The sequence below is a fragment of the Bufo bufo genome, chromosome 8 (genome assembly GCF_905171765.1).
Source record: "Bufo bufo chromosome 8, aBufBuf1.1, whole genome shotgun sequence".
In the NCBI taxonomy this organism is placed as follows: Eukaryota; Metazoa; Chordata; class Amphibia; order Anura; family Bufonidae; genus Bufo; species Bufo bufo.
In genome coordinates this window covers 26171550-26198302 of record NC_053396.1, presented here as the reverse complement: position 1 = coordinate 26198302, position 26753 = coordinate 26171550, and the positions used below count along the sequence as shown (strand labels likewise).

Sequence of the window (26753 nt, the reverse complement as noted above, 5' to 3'; positions counted from 1 at the left end):
ATCCTGACTCGGAAACCAGGCCTTTTCTGGAGAAAGCAAATTCCAGACTTTTTGAGGGCCTTAAACGACTCCCTTAAAGTCGGCGGCCTTTTGTTAGGCCTCAAATACCGGCCTTTTGTGGCTTTGTATTTTTTGCATTCTCGCCCAGTAGTTCAGCTTTCTGAAAATCCTCCCGAATATAAAGCTGTCATGTCAGCTACTTAGAGATTCTGCCGGTAACAGTTTGCGCCTCTGCCAATATCTGTAAAGCAGATGATTACTACTAAGTAAATTCAACAGCCGTCATCACCGCGCTTCATAGAAACCATTTAAAGGGGCTGGTCCTGGAACTACATTTATCACCTGTCTGCCGGATTTCGGGTCCCAGATCACAAGAACTGGGGTCCCCAAGTTGCATATGTGAACGGAGCAGGGGGGGGGACATGGGCGATCACTGCTTCATTCACTTCTATAATTGCAGCGCTCAGTTATCTCCATTAGTCCCACAGAAGGGCACTCGGGGAGCCCTGATATGTAGATCGGTGGGGGTAGGTGATAGATGTGCATGGGTCAACCCCTATTAAATAGGTTGGCTGACTTATTTTCTGTTTGAGCAAGAGGTTCTGAGCCTTTCTTGTGTACACAGCAATGGCTGTCCATCTGTGAGTATGACCGCACACTGGACTGCAAAACCCAGGATAAGCAGTAATTAAAATTAAAAAGTTTATCAAGGTATACAGATTTTTTATTTTTACAATACTATATATCAGTTTGCTGTATAATGCGCTGCCCATAGATCAGGCTGAATGTTCTGTGGGAGCGGTTCCCTTAAAGGGGTCGTCTCTCTTTAGTAAGTGGCATTTATCATGTAGAGAAAGCTAATACAAGGCACTTACTAATGTATTGTGATTGTCCATATTGCTCCCTTTGCTGGCTGGATTCATTTTTCCATCACATTATACACTGCTAGTTTCCATGGTTACAGACTAGGGCTGCAGTAAACGATTATTTAAGTAATCGAGTATTCTATCGATTATTTTTTACGATTAATCGAGTAATCTAATAAGAAAACATTCTTAAAATAATGTATTGCTTTATAAAAATGTCCCCCTTTCCCAGTGCCATCAGTTCAGCATCCCCTCCATGCCATGTTCCCCAGTGCCCCCATGATGGCACTGCCATCAGCCCCTCCATCCAGATTGCCATGATATCCCCCTTCCCTAGTGCCTCCATGCCATCCACCATGTCCCCCACTCCCCCAGTGTCATCAGATCAACAGCCCCTACATGCCATGTCCCCCAGTGCCCCCATGATGGCACTGCCATCAGCCCCTCCATGCCATCCAGATTGCCATGATGTCCCCCTTCCCCAGTGCCTCCTATGCCATCCACCATGTCCCCCAGTGCCATCAGATCAGCAGCCCCTCCATGCCATGTCCCCTAGTGCCCCCATGATGGCATTGCCATCAGCCCCTCCATCCAGATTGCCATGATGTCCCCCTTTCCCAGTGCCACCATGCCATCCACCATGTCCCCCACTCCCCCAGATCAACCTTCCGAGTGCCTAATCACAGGTGCCCCCATTAACCCCTCTTCCCCTCCCCCCCAATACTTTTATACATGGCAAATCATAGGTGCTCCCATTAACCCCTCTAACGCCAATAACTTTATACATGCCAAATCACAGGTGCCCCCGTTTTCCCCAGCCCATGCCAAATCACAGGTGCCACCAATTTACCAGCCCGAACCCCCCCCCACCCCCGCGCCTCTGCTAACTTTATACTTACCTTTCAGTGCAGAGTGTGCCGACTAACGGAGTCCGCAGGAGACGCGTCTTCATCCCAGCATGCACTGGGGACCTGACGTCACACACAGCATCAGCCAGCGCGCTGACGATGTGTGAACACAAGGTCCTGCAGCGCGGTGCCGACGGGAGGCCACGGAGCGGTGAGTGAGAAGCTTAATTTCACTCACGCTCCGTGGTCATGTGATTTAAACGAATCCTCGATGCAGAAAAACTGCGTTTCAGCCCTATTACAGACCACCCTGCAATTCATCAGTGGTGGTCGTGCTTGCACAATATAGGAAAAAGCACTGGCCTATGTGCGCTCCCACAGTCCCAGCCACCAGAGGCCAACGCCTTTTCCTATAGTGTGCAAGCACGACCACCACTGATGAATTGCAGAGTGGTCGTAATCATGGAAACGAGCAGTGTATATTGTGATGGAAAAATGAATCCAGCCAGTAAAGGAGGCAATATGGAGAATCACAATACATTAGTAAGTGGCTTGTATTCTCTTTCTCTACATAATAAATGCCACTTGGTGAAGTGAGACATCCCCTTTAAAGTACCTATCAACAGACCATCCCTGGTTTATTTAATTTTTTATTTTTTCTGCAAAACCAAATGTCTGAAATGCAATGCTCATTAGGCCTCCTGCACTTGAACCTATCCGTTTTGCAGTCTGCCAAACGCGGATCCGCAAAATACAAAGGTGGTCAGTGTCACCCCGCCAAACGGAAAAGAATAGGACAGGTTCTGACATCTGCTGGGTTTTTTTTTGGCGGCGCGATAGAAATAATGGGCCTGTGTGCGATGCGCAAAAAATGCTGATTGGACATGGACCAAAAATGCGATCTCGTGCATGAGGCTTTAACCAACTTGCAGACTGGGTTTGTACTGGGCATTTGTGCTGCAGCTTTATTGTGTTCTATAGTCTTTGGTAAGAGTGCATGCGAGCCAGCCACAATATTTCATGCAGATGGTTTTATCTGTTGAAAACACATTAGCTGGTAACACGGCGGTAACAATGCGTTCTTCCTGACGGCACAAAAATGCAACAAAAACAGCCTGTTTAACCCCATCCTAAGGGTACAGCGAGGTCGTGTCGCACTGTTTAGTCCATGTGGTAATGTGGCGGCTTCACAACCACTAACATTACAGGCCAGTTAAATGGTGCGGTCCTAATTAGTCTACTTAGAGATGCTGCAGCATGTACCGCTGGCTGTTTCACACTAGCGGATGCCGTGCGTGACATCCTCTGCGTGAATGAAAGCCAAGCCCCGCTCTGGACAGCAGACACACAGAGCATTAACATGATTGATGATGCTCCGTGCCTCTTTGTGATCTTTTTACTACAAAATCACGGTGACAACTTTATCTCACTGTGATTTTGTAGTAAAAAAGTCACAGAGACGCACGGAGCATTAACAAGCATGTTAATCCTCTGTGTTTCTGCTGTCCGCAGCGGGGTTCTCATTCACGCAGTGGATGTCATGCACGGCATCCGCTCGTGTGAAACAGCCCTTAGAGTGCCTGTACAGGTTTCTACCACATGCAGATTACCCTTACTTGCCCTGGTTCCATATATAGGTGCAGCATAGCATTAGCGATAGTCCATGTACCATTAGGCTAGGTCTACACAGTGACATTTGTCGCACCAATGTCTCTCGACAATTTTTATAATGCTAGTCTATGGTGTTGCAATGCGACATGCTGCGACTGCGACGCGACAGTCGCAAAAGATTCATTCGAGATAAATTGCGACACCATAGACTATCATTTTAAAAATTGTCGAGCGACATTGGTGCGACAAATGTTGCAGTGTAATTGTGCCCTATGTATCGTGCGACAAATGTTGTCGTGAAAACCTAGCCTTATGGTGGCTTAGCCCCTTCACCACTGTCATTGGTAAATATTTGTGGGGTTATTGGCCCCACCTGCTGGTTATTTCACGGTTTCTTTAAACTTGCATTAGGAGTGGGGGAAGGGGTGTGTGCATTTTTCACCATGAGAAAAGGAGTTGTCACTTTTCACAAAGTGACCAGATTATTTCCCTGTAACGCAACACAAGTGGATAAGGCTAGGGCTACACGACGACCGCCACACATAGGGCACACATTGCAACGTGTCACGCGACTTTTTTTTTATGATAGTCTATGGTGTCGCACTGTGACATGTGACATACTGCTACAGTCGCAGAAAAATCCACCTTGGATTTTTTGCTACTGTCATGTCGCAGTCGCAGGATGTTGTAGTGCGACATCATAGACTATCATTATAAAAATTGTCGCACCAAAAAATGTCTCTCGACACATGTCGTCGTGTAGCCCTAGCCTAATACAAAGCTCAATAAATAAATAAAAAAATCTTTCCCTTTGAATTTGTAATGTAATTACTGTGACTGAAATAGGACACAGCACTTACAATCTTTATTTTATTTTTAAGGGAGGAAAAGACGGAAGATTTAGATCAGGGGAAACCACCAAAACTCAGGAAAGTTAAAAAGGAAAAAAAGATTGATGAAGACAAAGCTGAAGAAGCCCACCCATCAGCGCAGCCGGCAGAGGAGCCTGGTGAAATGGGAAAAGCAGAGGTACCAGAGAGCACAAAGGCTGCACCTGCGGTGCCTGAAGCCTCTGCCTCCCCAAAGCAAAGGCGCTCTGTTATTAGAGATAGGGGCCCTATGTACGAAGACCCCACTCTTCCTGAAGGCTGGACTAGAAAACTAAAACAAAGAAAGTCTGGACGATCTGCTGGGAAATATGACGTCTATTTGATAAAGTAAGTAGCCCAGAATGTTTCTGAAATTGAGAAATGTGAATGTGTATTAGTGTGGATTGTAAGCTTGGCTGAAAAATATACCTCCCTGAAATTATACTTAAAAAGGTTTTCCAAGATCTTGTAACTGATGACCTATCCTCTGAATAAGTCGTCAGTATCTGATCAGTGGGGGTCTGACACCTGGGACCCCCGCTGATCAGCTGTTTGAGAAGACAGCGGTGCTTCTGTGAGCGCCGCTGCTTTCTTCCTGCTCACCAAGCACAGCGCCTTACATTGTATAGTGGTTTAGAAAGCACATAATAAATTATTAGGGAATTTGGAGTGACCCTCCAATTCAAGAAAAAATAAATCACATTAAAGGGTTTGTCATATTTCGCCGGTGGCCAGGCCTGCAGGAACAGCTGAGCGAGCAGGCACGTAATTTTTCGTAACTTCCATTGTAGTGAATGGAGCTACAATGGGAGTTACGGAAACAGCGGAGTTCCTGCCCAATCGCCCGTTTCCTTTAACTAGGGAACTAACAGAACACTTACATGATGCCCTCCTTTTTAGTTTTTTAAGCTGCAGATCCACCAGTTCCTTGGCCCCTCTTCTGCCTTGAGACTGATACATACTGTGTATTTGGTAGTCCAGGACTCTTCCTGCTGCTCACATGAGCAGTGTGCATCAGGTAGTCATAGAAGAGGTGTGGCCCAGGAATCGCTTATCGTGCGGTGACAATACAGGGTACCCCTCGGATTACAATTAAATGCTGGGGGTCCAGCAGCAGGGCACTATGTCATCAGCTTATAGTTAGGGGGGTCTCTAATAACAAAGAAATTTTTCAAAGCGTACAACCTCTTTAGGCTACTTGCACATGTTGCGCTTTACATGTGGAAAAAACGCAACATGTCAGCGAAGTGTATGAGATTAGACAAATCTCATGTACACTTTGCTTTTTTTTCTGTTCAGAAATGGACCTGCCATGCAGACATTAAAAGCTGCAGCATGTCAATTGTTTGTGCAATTTTTGGTGCATATTTGACCCTTTTCAATGGTAGGGTAAGATCTGCGGCAAAATCGCATCAAATCTGCAACAAAAAATATATACGTTAACGTATACGGTTTCTTTTACAATGGAATTCTGTATGGCATTTGTCTGTGGCATCCGTTAACGTACATGTTTTTTGTATCTCTTAAACGGATGGCAAAAACGTCATATGATCCCAGCCTAAGGCTGGGTTCACACGGGCGTTGCGGGAAAATGTGCGGGTGCGTTGCGGGAACACCCGCGATTTTTCCGCGCGAGTGCAAAACATTGTAATGCGTTTTGCACTTGCTTGAGAAGAATCTCGCATGTTTGGTACCCAAACCCGAACTTCTTCACAGAAGTTCGGGTTTGGGATCGTTGTTCTGTAGATTGTATTATTTTCCCTTATAACATGGTTATAAGGGAAAATAATAGCATTCTGAATACAGAATGCATAGTACAATAGGGCTGGAGGGGTTAAAAAAATAATAATAATAATTTAACTCACCTTAGTCCACTTGATCGCACAGACCGGCATCTCCTTCTGTCTCCTTTGCTGAACAGGACCTGTGGTGAGCATTCATTACATGAACAGGACCTTTGGTGACGTCACTCTGGTCATCACATGATCCATCACCATGGTAAAAGATCATGTGATGGATCATGTGATGACCAGAGTGACGTCACCAAAGGTCCTGTTCATGTAATGAATGCTCACCACAGGTCCTGTTCAGCAAAGGAGACAGAAGGAGATGCCGGTCTGTGCGATCAAGTGGACTAAGGTGAGTTAAATTATTATATTTTTTTTTTTTAACCCCTCCAGCGCTATTTAACTTTGCATTCTGTATTCAGAATGCTATTATTTTCCCTTATAACCATGTTATAAGGGAAAATAATACAGATCGGGTCCCCATCCCGATCATCTCCTAGCAACCGTGCGTGGAAATCGCACCGCATCCGCACTTGCTTGCGGATGCTTGCAATTTTCACGCAACCCCATTCACTTCTATGGGGCCTGTGTTGCGTGAAAAACGCAGAATATAGAGCATGCTGCGATTTTCACGCAACGCACAAGTGATGCGTGAAAATCACCGCTCATGTGCACAGCCCCATTGAAATGAATGGGTCCAGATTCAGTGCGGGTGCAATGCGTTCACCTACCGCATTGCACCCGCGCGGAAATCTCGCCCGTGTGAACGCAGCCTAACACATGTACATTTGGTGCAGTAATGCACAGAAATGTGAGCTTTGCATCTTTGGTGCCATCTCATGGTGTCGGTACTACAAGATTACAGGGGTGTGGATTGTTACACACCTGCCATTCTAATATTGATGGCCTATCCTGAAGATAGACCATCAGTATCAAAATCCTGGGTGTAACCCCTCTGCATTTCTGCAAAAATAAAATTGCCCTACCATTAAAGGGAACCTGTCACCGGGATTTTGTGTATAGAGCTGAGGACATGGGTTGCTAGATGGCCTCTAGCATATCCGCAATACCCAGTCCCCGTAGCTCTGTGTGCTTTTATTGTGTAAAAAAACTGTAAAATCGTTTTTTTTTATACATTAAAAGCACACGGAGCTATGGGGACTGTATATTGCGGATATGCTAGCGGCCATCTAGCAACCCATGTCCTCAGCTCTATACACAAAATCCCGGTGACAGGTTCCCTTTAAAATATAAAGCTTTGAGAATGGATTATTGCGCTGCAACGAATCCTAAAGAAGTTATCTGTGACTTTAAGGGTCCTTTCACACGTCCGTGGTGTATTGCACCCCCCATAGAACTGCCTATTCTTGTCCGCAATTGCCGACAAGAATAGGACATGTTCTATTTTTTTGCGGAGCCTCGGACCGGAAGTTCGGAGCCGCGCTCTGGAAATGTGCATGCGGAGAGCACATAGTGTGCTCTCCGCATCTCTTCCGGCACCATAGAGAATGAATAGGTCCGCACCCGTTCCCGATATTGCGGAACGGATGCGGACCCATTTGCGGACGAATGAATGGACCCTAACTTTGATGGCGTGTCCTCAAGATAGGCAATCAGTGGAGGCTTGACCGCACTACAAGCGTCACGTCCTTTTCCTTGTTTAGACAGGCAGAGCAAATTGTCTGTACAAGCACCTATAGAGCTGTATATCTTCCCATTAAACTTGACTAGAATACGCAGCCACTTACCATACAGAAATGCTGCGGTGTATGGGAAAATGAAGGGAGCATGACCCCACTGATAAAATGGTGGTTGCTTATACTGAGGACATCAATGTTAAACGGGGTTTTCATGAGTGTAATAATGACCTATCTTGTCAATATCAGATGCGTGGGTGCTCGACCCTCACTGGGACATATCTGCTGACAGACGCCCTTTAAAGACTGACCAGAGGATAGGTCATCAATATAAATTCCCTGATACACCCCTTTAAGTTTATGGCAGCTGTGCTGTAGTACCTGAGCCATCAGCCCTTTCAAATAGGTAATTGGTGGGGGTTTTTGGAGTCAAAACCACATGGATGTGATATCGAGCATAAGGATAGGCCATCAGTATTAGGCCTCATGCACACGGCCGTTGTTTTGGTACGCATCCGAGCCGCAGTTTTGGCGGCCCGGATGCGGACCTATTCACTTCAGTGGGGCCGCAAAAGATGCGGACAGCACTCTGTGTGCTGTCCGCATCCGTTGCTCTATTCCGTGGCCCCACAAAAAAAATAGAACATGTCCCATTCTTTGCAGACAAGAATAGGCAGTTATATTAAAGGCTGTCCGCATGGACGCCATCCGTGTTTTGCAGATCCGCGATTTGCAGACCGCAAAACACACAACAGTCGTGTGCATGTAGCCTTACACTGCCAAAAAGTCTTTTAATGGACAACCCCTTTAAATCTCATCTTCACAGTTATGGAAAACTACAGTGAGAGGCTTTTTCTGGCAGAGCCCAGTTCCATATTTTTCCAAAACGTGCCACTTGATGTATGTTTCTTTATCAGTTGTGTAACTCATCTCATGCAGCGTCCTGACAGCTGACAATCAATACAGTCTTCATAGCGGAGAGACCACAGTAATAGTGCATGTAAACGAGTAGATAGTCATTTAGCCGTATAATGGCATTTAGCAATTTAAAGCCGATGACAGACAAGCATTTTCATGCAAAGATTACTGTGTACAAACGTGTTCACATATGATGGTGTACTCGCTAAATCGAGGATCGATCACTTAATTTAGACTGCAACGATTTTCATAAAACATGCCTATTTGTTAGGACAGCGGTCCATAGCCGCTTCTGCCCTGCTCTCCCCTGTGGGCACAAACACTGCGTTACTTACCATGATGCTGCTGTGTAGTACTCCAGCCTCTGTCCTCGCATGGCACACACGCGCACCTCTGGCCTTTCCAGTGCCAAATACTGGGTATTTAAGGACTCGTTCAGACTATCGTGTCATGTGCAGTGAGTGTGATTTCCCATTATGGACACTGCTTCTTGCACAGGGCATTATACAGATTTCTAATGCTGTGTGCCCGACGTGACCTGTATCTACTAAAACTTAATGCTGTCAGTATAAGGCCTTATGCACACGACCGTTGTGTGCATCCGTGTCCGTTGTTCCGTTTTCCGTGATTTTCTGCGGACCCATTGACTTTCAATGGGTCCGTTGAAAACTCGGAAAATGCACCGTTGTTCATCCGCGTCCGTGTTTCCTGTCCGTCAAAAAAATATGACCTGTCCTATTTTTTTGACGGACAACGGTTCACGGACCCATTCAAGTCAATGGGTCCGTGAAAAAAACACGGATGCACACAAGATTGTCGTCCGTGTCCGTAGGCTACTTTCACACAGACGGATCCGCAGATCCGTCTGCATAAAAGCTTTTTCAGATCTGAGTTTTCACTTTGTGAAAACTCAGATCCGACAGTATATTCTAACACAGAGGCGTTCCCATAGTGATGGGGACGCTTCAAGTTAGAATATACTATGAACTGTGTACATGACTGCCCCCTGCTGCCTGGCAGCACCCGATCTCTTACATGGGGCTGTGATCCGCACAATTAACCCCTCAGGTGCCGCACCTGAGGGGTTAATTGTGCGTATCATAGCCCCCTGTAAGAGATCAGGTGCAGCCAGGCAGGAGGGGGCAGACCCCCCTCCCTCCCCAGTTTTAAATTCATTGGTGGCCAGTGTGGCCCCCCCTCCCTCCCCTGTATTAAATTCATTGGTGGCCAGTGCGGCCCCCCCTCCCTCCCCTGTATTACATTCATTGGTGGCCAGTGCGGCCTCCCCTCCCCCCCCCCCCCCATCATTGGTGGCAGCGGAGAGTTCCGATTGGAGTCCTAGTTTAATTGCTGGGATTCCGATCGGTAACCATGGCAACCAGGACGCTACTGCAGTCTTGGCTGCCACGGTTACTTAGCAATTTTAGAAGCATTATACTTACCTGCGCTGTCTGTGACCGGCCGGGCGCTCCTCCTACTGGTAAGTGACAGGTCTGTGCTATAAGCGATGCACCGCACAGACCTTTCACTTACCAGTAGGAGGAGCGCCCGACCGGTCACAGACATCGCAGGTAAGTATAATGCTTCTAAAATTGCTAAGTAACCGTGGCAGCCAAGACTGCAGTAGCGTCCTGGTTGCCATGGTTACCGATCGGAACTCTCCGCTGCCACCAATGATGGGGGGGGGGATTTTAATTAGGAGAGGGGAGGCCGCACTGGCCACCAATGAATGTAATACAGGGGAGGGAAGGAGGGGGGGGGCAGCACTGGCCACCAATGAATTTAATACAGGGGAGGGAGTTGGGGCCGCACAATTAACCCCTTAGGTGCGGCACCTGAGGGGTTAATTGTGCGGATCACAGCCCCCTGTAAGAGATCGGGTGCTGCCAGGCAGCAGGGGGCAGTCATGTACACAGTTCTTAGTATATTCTAACTTGAAGCGTCCCCATCACTATGGGAACGCCTCTGTGTTAGAATATACTGTCGGATCTGAGTTTTCACAATATAACTCAAATCCGATGGTATATTTTAACATAGAGGCGTTCCCATGGTGATGGGGATGCTTCAAGTTAAAATATACCACCGGATTGGAGAAAACTCTGATCCGATGGTATAATAGGGACTCCTGACTTTACATTGAAAGTCAATGGGGGACGGATCCGTTTGCAATTGCACCATATTGTGTCAACGTCAAACGGATCCGTCCCCATTGACTTGCATTGTAAGTCAGGACGGATCCGTTTGACACCAAAACGACTTTTTTTTTTACTTTCCTTCATGTCCGTGGATCCTCCAAAAATCAACGAAGACCCACGGAAGAAAAAACGGACACGGAACTACGGAACCCGTTTTTGCGGACTGCAAAAAAAAAAAAAACGGTCGTGTGTATGAGGCTTAATTCTGTAGAAGTAAGATCATGCAGAGACGCAGCATTATAAATTAGTATAATGCCGTGAGCTCCTGCGAAACGAGCCATGTCTATAACAGGGAATCACATATCCGTACAGGATACGCTCGTCTGAAGGAGGCCTAAGTCATCCTCTGCATGCAGAGGGTGCCTAAGCTTTAAAGAGTAACTAAACTTTTATTCAACTTTTTTTTTTAAATGTCCCAAATAGCATAAAAATATTTTTTCTAATATACTTTAATTAATTGATTTTTGGCTTTTTACTAAAGAAATTTCAACTAAGCTTTAAATTCACTATTCTCGCACATTGCTGACTTGTCAGTGGTGTACAGAGTACGGACTCTGTGCCGAGTTCCTGATTGTACCCACTTCGCTAAGTTTAAAAGCTTACATGCAGGACTTTTAGCTTAGCAAAGCGGGCACAGGCAGGAGCCCGCTCCACTAATCCTGGCATAGTATATGGTTACAGGGTACTGACGTGCTATGCCAGCATTTAGCCACCCTCAAGGGGCACAGGCAGGAGCAGCAATGTGTGTTCCTGCCGTACTCCGTTCACTGTCACCTCACCTCCAAAAAACATAATATCAATCAATCAAAAAGTCGTATTTACCCCAAAATGGTAGCAATAAAAACGTCACCTCGTCCTACAAAAAACAAGCACTCACACAAGATTATAGCCAGAAAAATGAAAAAAATATGGCTCTAAGAAAATGGCAACACAAAAACATGTTTTTTTTCAATTTTTTTTTTTATTGTGTAAAAGGTTAAAATAACAAAAAAACTAGACATATTTGGTATTGCCACATCTGTAATAACCGGATCTATAAAAATATCACCTGATCTATCCCATCAAGTGAATGGTGTAAAAAAAATAAAAAATTACGCCAAACCGCTTTTTTTGTGACTTTGCCTCCAAAAAATGAGATAAAAAGCAACCAGAAAGCCAAATTTACGCCAAAATGGTGCCAATAAAAAACTACAGCTTGTCTCGCAGAAAATAGGCCCTTATGCAGCTCATTCAACAAAAAATAAAAAAGTTATTGCTCTTAAAAACCATGACATAAAATTCCATGTTAGAAAATCCAGATGCCGCTCCTTCCCTTCTGAGCCCTGGCGTATCCCCAAATAACAGTTTACGACCACAATTGGGGTGTTGCTGTATCCAAGAGAAAGTGGGTAGCAAATTGGGGGGGAGGAATATTCTCCTGTCATCTTTTGTGAAAAAGAAAGTTTGGGTCTAAAGCACCATTTTCTTGTAAAAAATAAATAAATTATTTTTCATTTTCACACCCAAGTATTACAAATTCTATGAAACAGCTGTTGAGTGAAGTGCTCGCTACCCCCCTTAACCCCTTAGTGACCACGCACATTTTTTTTTAAAATCGCATTCCAAGAGCTATAACTTTTTTGTTTTCTCAACAAGTTAAGGTTTTTAATGCACCATTTTGGGTACATGTAATGATTGATTAAAGCCAGCTGTTTAGCTAAAACCCCCTTTGTTTACGTCAGTAAAAAGATGTATTTGTGGTCACTAAGGGGTTAAAAACTCCTTGGGTGGTGTAGTTTACAAAATGTGGTCAATTTTTGGGGGGTTTCGCTGTGGGGTTACCTCAGGGCCTCTTCAAATGCAACATGGTGCCCAAAGACCATTCCAGCAAATTCTGCCCTCCAAAAACCATATGGCGCTCCTTGCCTTCTGTGCCCTGTCGTGTGCCCAAACAGCGGTATACGACCACATATGGGGTGTTTCTGCAAACTGCAGAATCAAAGTATTAAATATTTAAGGTTTGTTTTGTTGTTAACCGTTGAGGTGTTCCAGGAAAAAAATTATTAAAATGGAAAATCTTCAAAAAAAAAGTGACATTTTGAAATTTCACCTCTATTTTTCTTTAATTCCTGTGGAATACCTAAAGGGTTAACAACATTTCTAAAACCAGTTTTTAATAATTTGAGGGTAGTCATTTATGGGTTGGTTCTATTATGTAAGCCCCACAAAGTGACTTCAGAACTGAACTGGTCCTTAACCCCTTAAGGACACAGCCTTATTACACCTTAGGACCAGGCCATTTTTTGCAAATCTGACCAGGGTCACTTTAAGTGCTGATAACTTTAAAATGCTTTGACTTATCCAGGCCATTCTGAGATAGTTTTTTCGTCACATATTGTACTTCATGACACTGATAAAATGAAGTAAAAAAAAATAATTTTTATTTATAAAAGAATACCAAATTTACCAAAAAGTAGTAAAAAATTGCAAATTTCCAAGTTTCGATTTCCCTACTTCTATAATACATAGTAATACCTAAAAAAAATAGTTATTACTTTACATTCCCCATATGTCTACTTCATGTTTGGATCATTTTGGGAATGATATTTTATTTTTTGGGGATGTTACAAGGCTTAGAAGTTTAGAAGCAAATCTTGAAATTTTTCTGAAATTTTCAAAAACCCAATTTTTAAGGACCAGTTCAGGTCTGAAGTCACTTTGTGAGGCTTACATAATAGAAACAGCCCAAAAATGACCCCATTCTATAAACTACACCCCTCAAGGTATTCAAAACTGATTTTACAAACTTTGTTAACCCTTTAGGTGTTCCACAAGAATTAATAAAAAATAGAGATACAATTTAAAAATGTAACTTTTTTGGCAGATTTTCCATTTTAATCTATTTTTCCCAGTAACAAAGCAAGGGTTAACAGCCAAACAAAACTCAATATTTATGGCCCTGATTCTGTAGTTTACAGAAACACCCCATATGTGGTTGTAAACTGCTGTACGGGCACACGGCAGGGCGCAGAAGGAAAGGAACGCCATACGGTTTTTGGAAGGCAGATTTTGCTGGACTGGTTTTTTTGACACCATGTCCCATTTGAAGCCCCCCTGATGCACCCCTAGAGTTGAAACTCCAAAAAAGTGGCCACATTTTAGAAACTACGGGATAGGGTGGCAGTATTGTTGGTACTAGTTTAGGGTACATATGATTTTTGGTTGCTCCATTACACTTTTTGTGAGGCAAGATAACAAGAAATAGCTGTTTTGGCACCGTTTTTTTTATTTTTTGTTATTTACAACATTCATCTGACAGGTTAGATCATGTGATATTTTTATAGACCAGGTTGTCACGGATGCGGCGATACCTAATATGTATACTTTTTTTTTTATTTATGTAAGTTTTACACAATGATTTCATTTTTGAAGCAAAAAAAAATAGTCCATAATCTGAGAGCCATAATTTTTTCCGTTTTTGGGCGATTACCTTGGGTAGGGTATGATTTTTGCTGGATGAGATGACGGTTTTATTGGCACTATTTTGGGGTGCATGTGACTTTTTGATCGCTTGCTATTACACCTTTTGTGATGTAAGGTGACAAAAAATGGTTTATTTAGCACAGTTTTTATTAAAAAAAAATTTATGGTGTTCATCTGAGGGGTTAGGTCATGTGATATTTTTATAGAGCCGGTCGATACGGACGAGGCGATACCTAATATGTATACTTTTTATTTTATTTATGTAAGTTTTACACAATGATTTCATTTTTGAAGCAAAAAAAATCATGTTTTAGTGTTTCCATATTCTGAAAGGCATAGTTTTTTCAGTTTTTGGACGATTATCTTAGGTAGGGTCTCATTTTTTGCGGGATGAGATGACGGTTTGATTGGCACTATTTTGGGGTGCATATGACTTTTTGATCGCTTGCTATTACACTTTTTGTGATGTAAGGTGACAAAAAATGGTTTATTTAGCACAGTTTTTATTTTTTATTTTTTACGGTGTTCATCTGAGAGGTTAGGTCATGTGATATTTTTATAGAGCCGATCGATACGAACGCGGCGATTCCAAATATGTATACTTTTTTTTTTATTCATGTAAGTTTTACACAATAACAGCTTTTTTCAAACAAAAATCATGTTTTAGTGTTTCCATATTCTGAGACCCATAGTTTTTTCAGTTTTTGGGCGATTATCTTAGGTAGGGTCTCATTTTTTGCGGGATGAGATGACGGTTTGATTGGCACTATTTTGGGGTGCATATGACTTTTTGATCGCTTGCTATTACACTTTTGTGATGTAAGGTGACAAAAAATGGTCTATTTAGCACAGTTTTTATTTTTTACGGTGTTCATCTGAGGGGTTAGGTCATGTAATATGTTTATAGAGCCGGTCGATACGGACGCGGCGATACCTAATATGTATACTTCCTCCACCCCCCCCCCTTCTATTTTTTACCAATTTTTTTAAACTTTATTTGGGGAAAATGACGTTTTTGTTTATTTTTACTTTAAACTTTTAATTTTTTGGGGGGAAAACTTTATTTTTTCAACTTTTTTTTCACTTTATTTTTTTTCCCACTTTGGGACTTGAACTTTGGGGGGTATATTCCTTTACAATGCATTCTAATACTTCTGTATTGGAATGCATTGGCTGTATGAGTAATACTGTGTGTATTACTCATACAGCTTCCGGCCTGTGAGATCCAGGGGGCTGGATCTCACAGGCTCTTCACCGGAAGGCAGCGCGATGCCTTCCTTAGACATCGCTCTGCCTTCCATGCCATCGGGTCCCCCCCACAGCCGCATGGGGACCCGATGGCACAGCCGCCGCAACCGCAGGTAAAGCCGCAAACCGCAGGTCTGAATTGACCTGCGGGTCAAGCCGCAAACCGCAGGTCAATTCAGACCTGCGGTTTGCCGCTTTTAGGCTACTTTCACACTTGCGGCAGTGTGATCCGGCGGGCAGTTCCGTCGTCGCCCGCCGATCTGCCGCTGACTGAAAGCATTTGTGAGACGGATCCGGGTGCGGATCCGTCTCACAAATGCATTGCAAGGACGGATCCGTCTCTCCGCTTGTCATGCGGACCGACAGATCCGTCTTGTAAATTTTTTCACATTTTCACCGATCTGCGCATGCCGGAACGACGGATCCGGCATTCCGGTATTCTGAATGCCGGATCCGGCGCTAATTCATTCCTATGGGAAAAAATGCCATATCCGGCGTTCAGGCAAGTCTTCAGTTTTTTTCGCCGGAGAGAAAACCGTAGCATGCTGCGGTTTTCTCTTTTGCCTTATCAGTCAAAACGACTGAACTGAAGACATCCTGATGCAAACTGAACGGATTACTCTCCATTCAGAATGCATGGGAATATGCCTGATCAGTTCTTTTCCGGTATAGAGCCCCTGTGACGGAACTCTATGCCGGAAAAGAACAACGCAAGTGTGAAAGTAGCGTTACCTGCGGTTACGGCAGAGAGATTCAAATTTAGAAAACTGAACTTTTTCACTTTTTTATTAACTTTTGGATTTTTTTTTATAAATAAAGGTAAAACATATTGACTCAAATTTATCATTAACATGAAGTACAATGTGTTACGAGAAAACATTCTCAGAATGGCTTGGATAAGTAAGTGTTCCAAAGTTATTACCAAATAAAGTGACACATGCCAGATTTGCAAAATTAGGCCTGGTCAGGAAGGGGTTAAATGGCCCGGTCTGGAAGTGGTTAAAGCATTTAGGGCATTAAGTTGAATAAAAGTTTAGTTACTCTTTCAAGATCCTGATTAGAGATTTCCAGGTTATGAAATTCATTCACGCTTTGTTTACTGGTAAAAGGTGAATTGCGTTATGGATTCCCGGGACGATCTGTTCTTTTCATTGATACCATTCTGGGGTGGTGCAATGACTTTTTGATCACTTTTTATGAATTTTTTTGTGGGAGCTGAAGCAACCCAAAAACAGCAAATTGGCTATTTTGACTTTTTTTCCCCCATTTCGCTGTATAGGATAAGTATTTTTATATTTTAAAAATATAAGAAAAAGGGGGGGGGGGTTAATTTTTTAAAATTATTATTATTATTTTATTTTTATTTTTTACTATTTTTAATAGTTCCCCTAGGGAACTATAGCAAGCAATCACCAGATTGCTTCTCAAATAGACTCCAATGCATTAGCAGTGGAACCTATTAGAATTACACTAAGGGGCACAATTATTAAATTAATAAAGGCCCTGTGCTGGCGGTGGATCCGCCGAAGCTAAGAAAAGGCGGCCTCTCCAAAACTTTGGCGCATCCAGCGCCAGCTCTAAATGCTTCCTAGCTGTCTTACATTTAGACCATTTTCTACACCTTAACCAGGCCTAGAAAATGATGAATTCGATGGGCCGGCTCGCCCCCTTACCCATCCATGCCACACCTACAATTTTAGACCAGGCATGAGCAGGACGAACCGTTGTGCCGCAATCTGCGCCTGAAATACGCCTAATTTAGGCGTATTTCAGCATAGTTAATGACCCCCTAATATCCTTAGGTATTAATGTGCGGCAGCCCTGTACCACTCCTGAGTACAGGGGCTGCAGCACACACTCTGGTTCCCCCGATCCTTGCCTGGGGGGGGGTACCGGAGCTCAACGAGGAGCAGCATTCCCGGTCTTCAACTTCCCAGAGGGGTAAATATATGCGATCAATGTTATCAGCGATCACATACATTAGTCCTGGGTGCCTGCTGTTTAAAAAAATGTAATGTCTGAACACTGACGTGAATTTACATGGAGTGGTCAGGAAGGGGTTAAACCACTGCAAAACCCCTACAACCTGTACTACTGTCCAGCTAAGACTGCATTCACACCAGCGTTTTCAATTCCGCTATTGAGATCCGTCATAAGATCTCAATAGCGGAAGAAACCGCTTCAGATTTGTCCCCATTCATTGTCAATGGGGACAAAACTGAACGAAACTGAGTTTCCGTTCCGTTTGGTTGCGTCCCCATGCAAGCAGCGTTTTTCTGTCCGCGATGTGGTGCGGAGCAAGATGGATCTGTCCTGGCACACAATGTAAGTCAATGGGGACGGATCTGTTTTCTCTGACACAATACAAAAACGCTAATGTGAAAGTAGCTTAAAAGAACTTCTATGAATGAACAGATGCCTCCAAAATCCTTCCACACAGAGGTTAAAGTGGTTTTCCAGATGTTTAATATTGATGATTTATTTTCTGGGTAGTTCATCAGTATCTGATTGGTGGAAGTCTGACTTCCGGCACCCCTGCCGATCAGCTGTTCAAGGAGGTTGCTCCAGTGAGCGCTACAGCATTCTAGCTGCTTACCAAGCACAGCGCCATCTATTTGATAGTGGCTGTGCTTGGTATTGCAGCTCACCCCAGTCACTTGAATGGGACTGAGCTGCGCCTAGGCTATGTAACCAATGAACTTGACATTACTGGCCTAGGAAGAGGCTTCCTCACTTACTGGAGCGCCATGGTCTCTTCAAAGAGCTGATCAGCAGGGGTTCTGGGAGTCAGACCACCACCAATACAACCCCTTTACAGGTATGGCTACATGGGGCAGTATGTCTGATGCCAATTTTGCCATGTTCACACATATCTGTGCAAAATCTCTGCATTTCAAAGGGTGAAAGATGTGTTTTGACTACACTCAATGCAAGTGTAGTTTCCACAGCGATGTAACATGTACATTCAAGTTTTTTTTTTCTTTCTTTCCCTTTTATAGCCCAACTGGTAAAGCTTTTCGGTCCAAAGTTGAGCTTGTAGCATACTTCGAAAAGGTAGGAGACACAACCCTTGATCCAAATGATTTTGACTTTACGGTCACTGGGAGAGGAAGCCCATCTCGGAGGGAGCAAAAACAGCCGAAGAAACCCAAAGCTCCTAAACTTGGTGGAACAGGTAGAGGCAGAGGAAGACCCAAAGGAAGTGTGAAAGCAAAGCCGGGCTTGAAGTTAGAGGGCGTCCAGGTTAAACGCGTCGTGGAAAAGAGTCCAGGAAAGCTTCTGGTGAATATTCCTTTTTCCGAAAATAAGGAAGAACCAGATGCAACAACATCGGAGCAGGTCCTTGTTATCAAACGTCCAGGACGTAAAAGAAAATTTGAAACTGATCCTCCCGTAGCACCAAAAAAACGGGGCCGTAAGCCAGGCAGCGGCATTGCTGCTGCTGCTGCTGCTGCAGCAGCAGCAGCTGTAGAGGCTGCGAAGAAAAAAGCAATCAAAGAGTCTTCCATCAAGCCGCTCTTAGAGACCGTATTACCAATAAAGAAACGCAAGACACGGGAAACTGTGAGTGTAGATGTTACGGACACAGAGACCCAGGAGTATCCTTCCACCATTCTAGAAAAAAGTGTTAAAATACCTGCGAAAAGCCCAGAAAGTAAAAGTAAAGAAAGTAGTCCCAATATCAGGAGCATCCTCCCGAAAAAGGAACAACAGCACCATCACCATCATCACCACCACCACCACTCCGAATCAAAAGCATCTACTACCAACCCGGAGCCAGAGACTTCAAAGGACAGCATAAGTGCCCAAGAGCCACAGGACTTGAGTGTCAAAATTTGCAAAGATGAGAAAATCCCAGAAAATGACGGATGTGCTCAGGAGGCACCTAAGACTCAGCCTGCAGATAAGTGCAGAAACCGAGGGGAAGGTGAACGAAAAGACATTGTTTCTTCATCTGTACAAAGGCCGACGAGGGAGGAGCCGGTGGATACGAGAACACCAGTGACGGAGAGAGTTAGCTGACTTTAAGAAGTTTGACAAAAACAGTTTAAAAAAAATATATATATATATATAAAGGCAGCTGTTGTCTTTTCTCCTCGTGGGTAGGGCTCTGACAAAGCTTCCCTATAAATGAAGTACAGAAAAAGTCTATTTTTTCCTCCTGTTGCTTGGAGTTTCGTAGCTTCGGGTGGGAGTAAATGTCGAATGTGGATCTTTTTAATACCGACGAGCACAGTCAGGCAGGGGGTGAAGACTTTTCGACAGAGCCAGAAGCAGCTTTGCACTTTTTTTTTTTATACTAAATAGGCTCCTTTTGATCATGGCTTACTCTGCATCATACTACTGACCAAGGTGGGCTTGTCTCCTTTTAACTTTTTAGGTATGGCAACTTAAGCTTTGCTCCTGTTTAGCATACGTAAACTCCCCGTGCCATCCCTAGTGGGGTTCACTTTGTTGCAGATTAGTGTCTCAGTCTCTTAACATGTGATCGGACCTATAGACGGGCGACGTAATCCATACCCCAGTATTGCCAAATGATCCTTTCCCATGCACTGAGAAAAGTTTTAAAGTTGTTTTACCGAGTAATTTATGAAGTAACCCCTTCCCTTTTTTTTTTTTTGTTCACGGTGACATGTGGTTTTTATCGTACAAGCAGTTCATGTATATATGTTATTTTTTTTTATTTTTTAGCACACTTGGTTACATAGTTAGTCATGCTGAACTACATGGGGACTGGTGTGACCCCCCCCTCCAACAACTGCTTTGGGTATAGATATTTCCCAGGAAACCCTAGCATCTCATACCCAAAATCTCTGCATAGTCCACGCTACAGATGACGCTCTGCAATAAGTTCTGTCGGCAGTTGGAAAATGTGAAGAGAACGCAGAATGCACTTATACTAACCCGTAGGCACACATGCATCTGTACGTTCAGATCTGATAAGGAAAATGACCTGTTCTTCCAGTTAACGTAGCAGAAGTCGCTTTTTTTTTTCTCTCTCTAGTAATAATCAATATTGCACTGCTCTTCTCACCCACACAATCAAAATCACCGCTGACGAGGATGAAGGCATGAAGCTAGGGATTTTTTTAGTTTTAGTTTTTTTTATTTTCTGCAAGTTTTATGTAGATACAACTGAATTTTATTATTATAATATTTTTTTTATCCGGTCTTTTACATGAAGCTGCGAAACTCTGAGTGTTCTAGGTTTGTGACTTTTTGTGTGTTTTTTTTTTTTTCCCCTTTGCAGTTTCATAAGGACTTCCTGTTAGAAACGAATCTGTTTGTCTAGTATAGGATTCTCTATTCCATATTACCCACTCCAAAAAAAACAACAAAAAAACGAGAAAAAAAGCCAACAAAACTCGAAAAAACAGTAGCACTTGCTTAAGCGACACCTAGAAGTTTGTGGACGACCTTCTACAGCAATATATGCGAGAGCCTCAGACCCTGTTAACAGAGTGAATGTGACTTTTTGTGCTAGCTTTACTTTTCTTTTAGAAAATGATGTAACGTGAAGGTCTTTTATTTTTTATTGGGTATATATATATTTGTGAGGACGCTGTGAGTTTGCATGGGTTTTACACTTAGAAACGTGCATAACTCCTAGGAACTGCTGCATTTGTATGTATGCATATAATTATGCGTGTGTATGCAAATATATATATATATATATATATATATATATATATATATTTATTTAGCATATAATTGTATCAGCCTTTTAATTTACAGGAATTTTATGTATAGGTAAAGAACATTGTATGTGTCAATGGGCTGGCTGTCGATCATGTTTTTCTTCATGCTCATTCCAAAGCATTTTTCAGGATACTATCGGTGTATATATATGTATGTATATATATATATATATATATATATATATATATATTATGTATGTATATAATATAATTGAAAACCTGCTGAAAATATGGCTATTCATTGCATCATCATGAGGATGGCTGGCAAACTATGGAAGTCCTTATAAACCGCACCTTATCTTCTGTTCAGAAATGAAGAATGCCATTGTTTACAGAGCAATCCATTGTATCCATGTATTACCCAACTCCAGTTGTTTGAGGACCCTTACAGACTTCTCTGCATGTGTTAAAGGGAGGCACCGCGCTTATCAGTTGTGATCCCAACCATCTCTTCCGTGGTTGTGACAAGGAATCACGGCTTGCTCCTCCGCCCCTGTACAAATTTTGGAATGAGTTTACCTTGTGTGTCATCAGGTGAGACTGTTCATGTTATCTTCTTTAATTTCGGCACTATCAAAATGTCTTGGGTTTTTGAGGGAAATCCGCGAACTAGGAAAAACAAAAAAAACAAAAAGCCGCTTTTGTTGCGGCAGAGACTGTTTTTCTATCTCTGGCAGTGTCGTGTTTTTTTTTTTTTGCTTCCACAGGCTGCCTGGTTCATGAAACAACACAGACGACCGCTCTGTGAATGTGGTTTTCAGGACGTTGTTACTTTTTTTTTTTATTCTTGTGTTGTAAAAAGTGCCCTTCTCAAATGCCTTTTTCATAGAGAGCACTATAGTTGTTTCGATCAAGCGTTTTGAGGATACTGACATCATAGGAAAAACTTTGCATCCATATTTTACAAATATCGTGTGTTAATGTCTGCTTACTGAAATACACAAACTGACTCTGGCTTGTGATCATTCATTTCACATTTGTTCTGCCAAAATTTACCTTGGTAGCGGGTTGATGATCATACCACTCTTAAAGCAGCTCTTTCACCAGATCGCCCCTATTAAACCTGACACGTAGCCTGGTAGGGGTGGTCGTGCAGCTTAAAATGATATCTTGCTCTTCTTCGTTGGCGCCGCTGTTGTTGATAAAATTATACTTTTGTTACTTTGCTGGCAGGCAATTTTGAGCACCATGAGGCAGCATGCTTTTTCAGTACGAGCACCACTATCTGACGCCTACACCGACTAAATACACCCCCGTCTTCTTGATTGATAGCCCTAGGCCAAGTCAAAGTCATACTCTAGCGCTGTGTTTAGATGTCGGTAGGCGTCGCATAGCAGTGCTCTGAAAAGGCCCACCCCCTGGTGCTCGAAGTTGCCTGCCAGCAAAGGAATAAAATAAACTTGGGGTCGATAGTGAGGAGGAAGGTATAATTTTAAACTGCAGGATAACCCCTACGAGGCTATGTGTCTGGTTTAATAGGGGTGATCCTGGTGACAGAGCCGCTTTAGGCCGGCTATTCACGTGGAATAACTGCTTTTCTGGCTTACATCCGTCTCTCCCGATCAACTGACAACCGAGCATGCGTGTGTCCCGAAAGAAGAAAACAAAAGGATCTGCTATTGGGGGAATATTGGAAGGCGCCCATACACATTAGATAGTGAGCCGATCCCGCAGAATTTGGCATGTTTGGCTGACATAAATCTAGTATGTATGGCCAGATTTAGGCTTAGGTGCCACATTGCTTTGCAAATGGGAGGACAGCTATAATTCTTAGCTAGCCTCCCCTCCCCCCAACCCTCATAAATTTACCGAATTTTGGACTCGTGGCTTAAATGAGTGGTTGTCCCAATAAATTAACTTGAATTGGGGGTTGTCTGAGAACTAAATAGAGAAAAAAGGGCTTAATTCAGAAATATATCGCCCAGTTAAAGAAGGGTGAACAATTCCTGTTGTCTTCTTTAACTGTATGTGATTGTATTGGTTCAAAGACGTTGCGCTTTTTTTTTACTCATTAAAGGGGTATTCCGGTTTTTAATTTATTTGTTTATATAATAGGAAATCGTACTATTTTACTAATATACATGTATTTAAAATTCTGCATACAGACTTTTCTTATATCAGGAGGTTGACTCCTATATATATATATATATATATATATATATATATATATATATATATATAGTAGAATGGTATGTATCAGTCCTTTGTAATGTATCCGTGACCTAAGTGAAACATTCCACCAGTCATGTGACACTTGACATTATATAATCCCTGACATTGAGTAGGCAGCACTGTTACATGACGTACATGTACTGCGTCAGCACACAAGACATTCGTGTGATGAGTAAATAGGACTAGTAGTTATCACAGTAACTACATCACTTTGTGTATTTACATGGCTTCCTGTCTCTAGGTGATTTGTAAAATGGCTCTTTCTCTAGGTGCTGTTGTTGATAATGTTTACTGTAAAAAACGAAACAAAAAAAACAACATAATACACACAGATCTGTTTCTACTCAGACACTGACAGACATGCTGCAGGTAGTAATATTGTATATACTGTGTATGTTCTCCTCCTCGGTACACTACTATTACCTGTTAGAAACCTGGACAGTTAACTGAAAGCCAGGTCACGTGACAGATGTGTGAGTCACATGTGTGACGCCATGTTTAGTCCTGTCTAGCACTCCTATGGAGGCATATTACCGGACTAAAATGGGCCGTACTATTTTTTTTATTTATCGTTACGGAGAAGTTACTTTGGATATAATAAGCAAATTTTAAATAGATGTATATTATGAATACATTCTGTTCATAAATGTAATCATTAAAATCGGAATACCTCTGCAGAGCCAGGGTCTAGGGGCAGCTAAACCAGCCCTTCACCTTGAGGGGTTTATATGGTTTGCTCTATTAGTGTGCAACATAAGAAAACACAATTGTGCCCTGTTTTTTTTTTTTTTCTTTCATTCTGTAGTGGCACGGATGATATATTTGGAGACATACGATGATAAATGTCACAGAAAATGCTCCGCTTGACAAGAGTTTATCGTGAATTAATACTTCAGATCCCACCCGACTAACCCTTGTATCCTGCAACAGATTGTAGGGGCGGACTGGGAGCCAAAAGTGTCCCTGGAAAAAGTGGGCCCATGTTGTAGGCGAGTCCAAATAGGCAGAAGGCAGGGCAGCACAAGTGGCCAGGGACCACAGAAGTGGGCGGCGGGGCAGCAGTACTGTAGTGCAGCACAAAGTACTGCTCCAGCAGAGCCAAATGCCACAATGCAGCATAAAATACTGCCCTATCGCCATACTGAGGACGGCGATACAGCTGAATTCTGGAGGGCACCTGCGGCCGCCGGATGCTCCCAGCATTAATTAATGCTGAGAGCATCAAATCGTTATGTACCTGGCTGGTGGCTATTAAGAGGGCTCGGGTGGTCCCCTGGGCATTGTCCCACTGAAATTTCCCTGTAGAGTCTATCGCCAGTCTGATCTGGATTAACTTTGTTGCTCTACAGGTGATCGTCATTGGCGGACCCCACTGATTTTGCTGTGGCCGGCTGACCATCTGATGTGGGGGTGTCCTTGCTCTTCATTAATGGCAGATGTTGAGAGAAATAAGGATTGGCCTGTGGAGTCCCCAGTATGAATACATGCACATTCTGCCTATCTAAGGTGTATGATCACCTTTGGACTCTTTGCACATTTGCATCAGATGTCCCATTAGAAGCTTACATCGCAGCTTTGGTCACATATGATGGAAAACATGGCCCTGTCTGTGCAAACAATGGACACCTCAGCAAACTCTTTACTATAAGCCAGTGACCGTCTTGGGCTAAGCTGGTGTCCGATTTGTGGTGCGTCTGCGATGGATCTGGCACAGTGCTGTGGTTCCGTTATAAATGTAAGCCGCAACCCCCGTGTGAACAGAACCTAACAAGTCTGTGGCCAGATACATCAGGTTTAAAATCTGTACCTCTACTGCAGACAAGGGCTTGTGCACCTTTCCCTACAGCCATTGAGGGTCTCAACTATGCCCCTGTCTTATTACGGACACCCGAGCGGAGAGGATGCAATATTACAGAGCTATCCTCCATTCAAATCATTGCTTGTGGGGTAAAATAGCTCCGTAATACAGTGCAGTATGGAGGCATCGTACTGCAAATACCTATGGCCCAGTAGAACAGAGGCATAGGCGTCTGTGGCTTCGCTGTTTGAGGTGTGTCCCAGGAGCGTAGAAATCAGTCCTTATTATTTTGGGGGCAAATTTATCAAGACGTGTTTCATACACTAGTCTTGATGTAGAATTGTGCTGGAGTGAGAAGCCCCTAATATTTATTTCTTAATAAATTAGGTGCCACCTCTGGTGGTCCTGATATCTGCGCCAGCTATGAGCTGGTGTCGACTTCGGCAATTATTCACACCAGTTTCTGTTGTAAATGATGGTAAATCTGTCAGTCTGCTGGAGTCCATGCCCTGCCCACTTACACTAAGGGGGAAAAAGGTCGCAGATTATAGGGATAATTTGGCACGTGCACTTTTGTGGTGTAAAACCGCTGATAAATCTTCCCCATTTTGTCCTCTTCAGTATTTTGGTTTGGATATACTGTATATAGTTTTTAGACTTTACAGGATTTCTCCAGTTTCTAGATACTGAGGACCTTTCGTCAGGATAGGTCATCAGTAGCAGATCGGTTGGGGTCAGACATCCACGGACCAGCTGCTTTTGGCGCCGGTAAAAACAGTGAGAGAAGGCTCCATCCTCGGTTTTGGTTCTCCTATATTATAACCTTCCTATGTTTAATAAATATTAATATCCAATCACTTCCATCATTATAGTATTTCAACCCCTAAATATCCTCAGCTAGTGACCTAGGTAGATACTTCTCAGCAAACTTATATGAACAAATAAAAAAAGGATCTCGTTCTTCACCTTCTAGCGATTCTGTTCATCAACCCCCCCAACATCCTGAATCATCTGGCTGAATTGTATATGGTCAGCAAAAATGCCATAGCTGGACAGTCACTTCTTAAAAGGGATTTTCTGGGCTACAGATATTGATAACGGATAGGTCATCAATATCAGATTGGTGTGGGTTCCACACCTGGCACCCCTACCGATGGGCTGTTTTGGGCTGCCACGGCACAAGCTGGAGGAAGACGGTACTTGGGAGCTGAGCTTCTATACGCTGGTGCTGGAAAGAACACCGTGTATGGAGCCTTATGCTTCTGCTCTGTATACGGTCAGCACTGCGGCAGCCCCCGAAACAGCTGATCGGTGGGTTGCCAGTGTCAGACCCCCACTGATCTGATATTGATGACCTGTCCAGAAGAGTTTTCTGGAACTTATTAATTACTTATTCTTAGGCTATGTCATCAACATCAGATTGTAAGGGGTCCGAGCTGCAGTAACCAGGCCTAGCCACTACACAGTATATATATATATATATATGTATATATATATGTGTGTGTGTGTATATTTTCTGTGCCTGAGTTTGTGAAAGAAAAAATAATAATCTGATCGGTGGGGGTGCTGGAAATCAGAGCCTCAACGATCTGATATTGATGACCTGTCCTGAAGTTAGGACACCAATATCTGTAGCCCAGACA

The 26753-nt window shown here is 43.3% G+C and overlaps 1 protein-coding gene across 1 annotated transcript in view; it reads left to right on the top strand.

Annotated features, from left to right (window-relative positions):
- Positions 1-20598, top strand: part of MECP2 (methyl-CpG binding protein 2) — a 53244-nt gene extending 32646 nt beyond the window's left edge. The window contains exons 2-3 of the mRNA XM_040405908.1: positions 4207-4542; positions 18441-20598. Of these exons, the coding sequence (XP_040261842.1) occupies positions 4207-4542; positions 18441-19464 (1360 nt within the window). The 3' untranslated portion in view covers positions 19465-20598. The remainder of the gene's footprint in view (positions 1-4206; positions 4543-18440) is intronic.
- The last annotated feature ends 6155 nt before the right edge of the window (positions 20599-26753 follow it).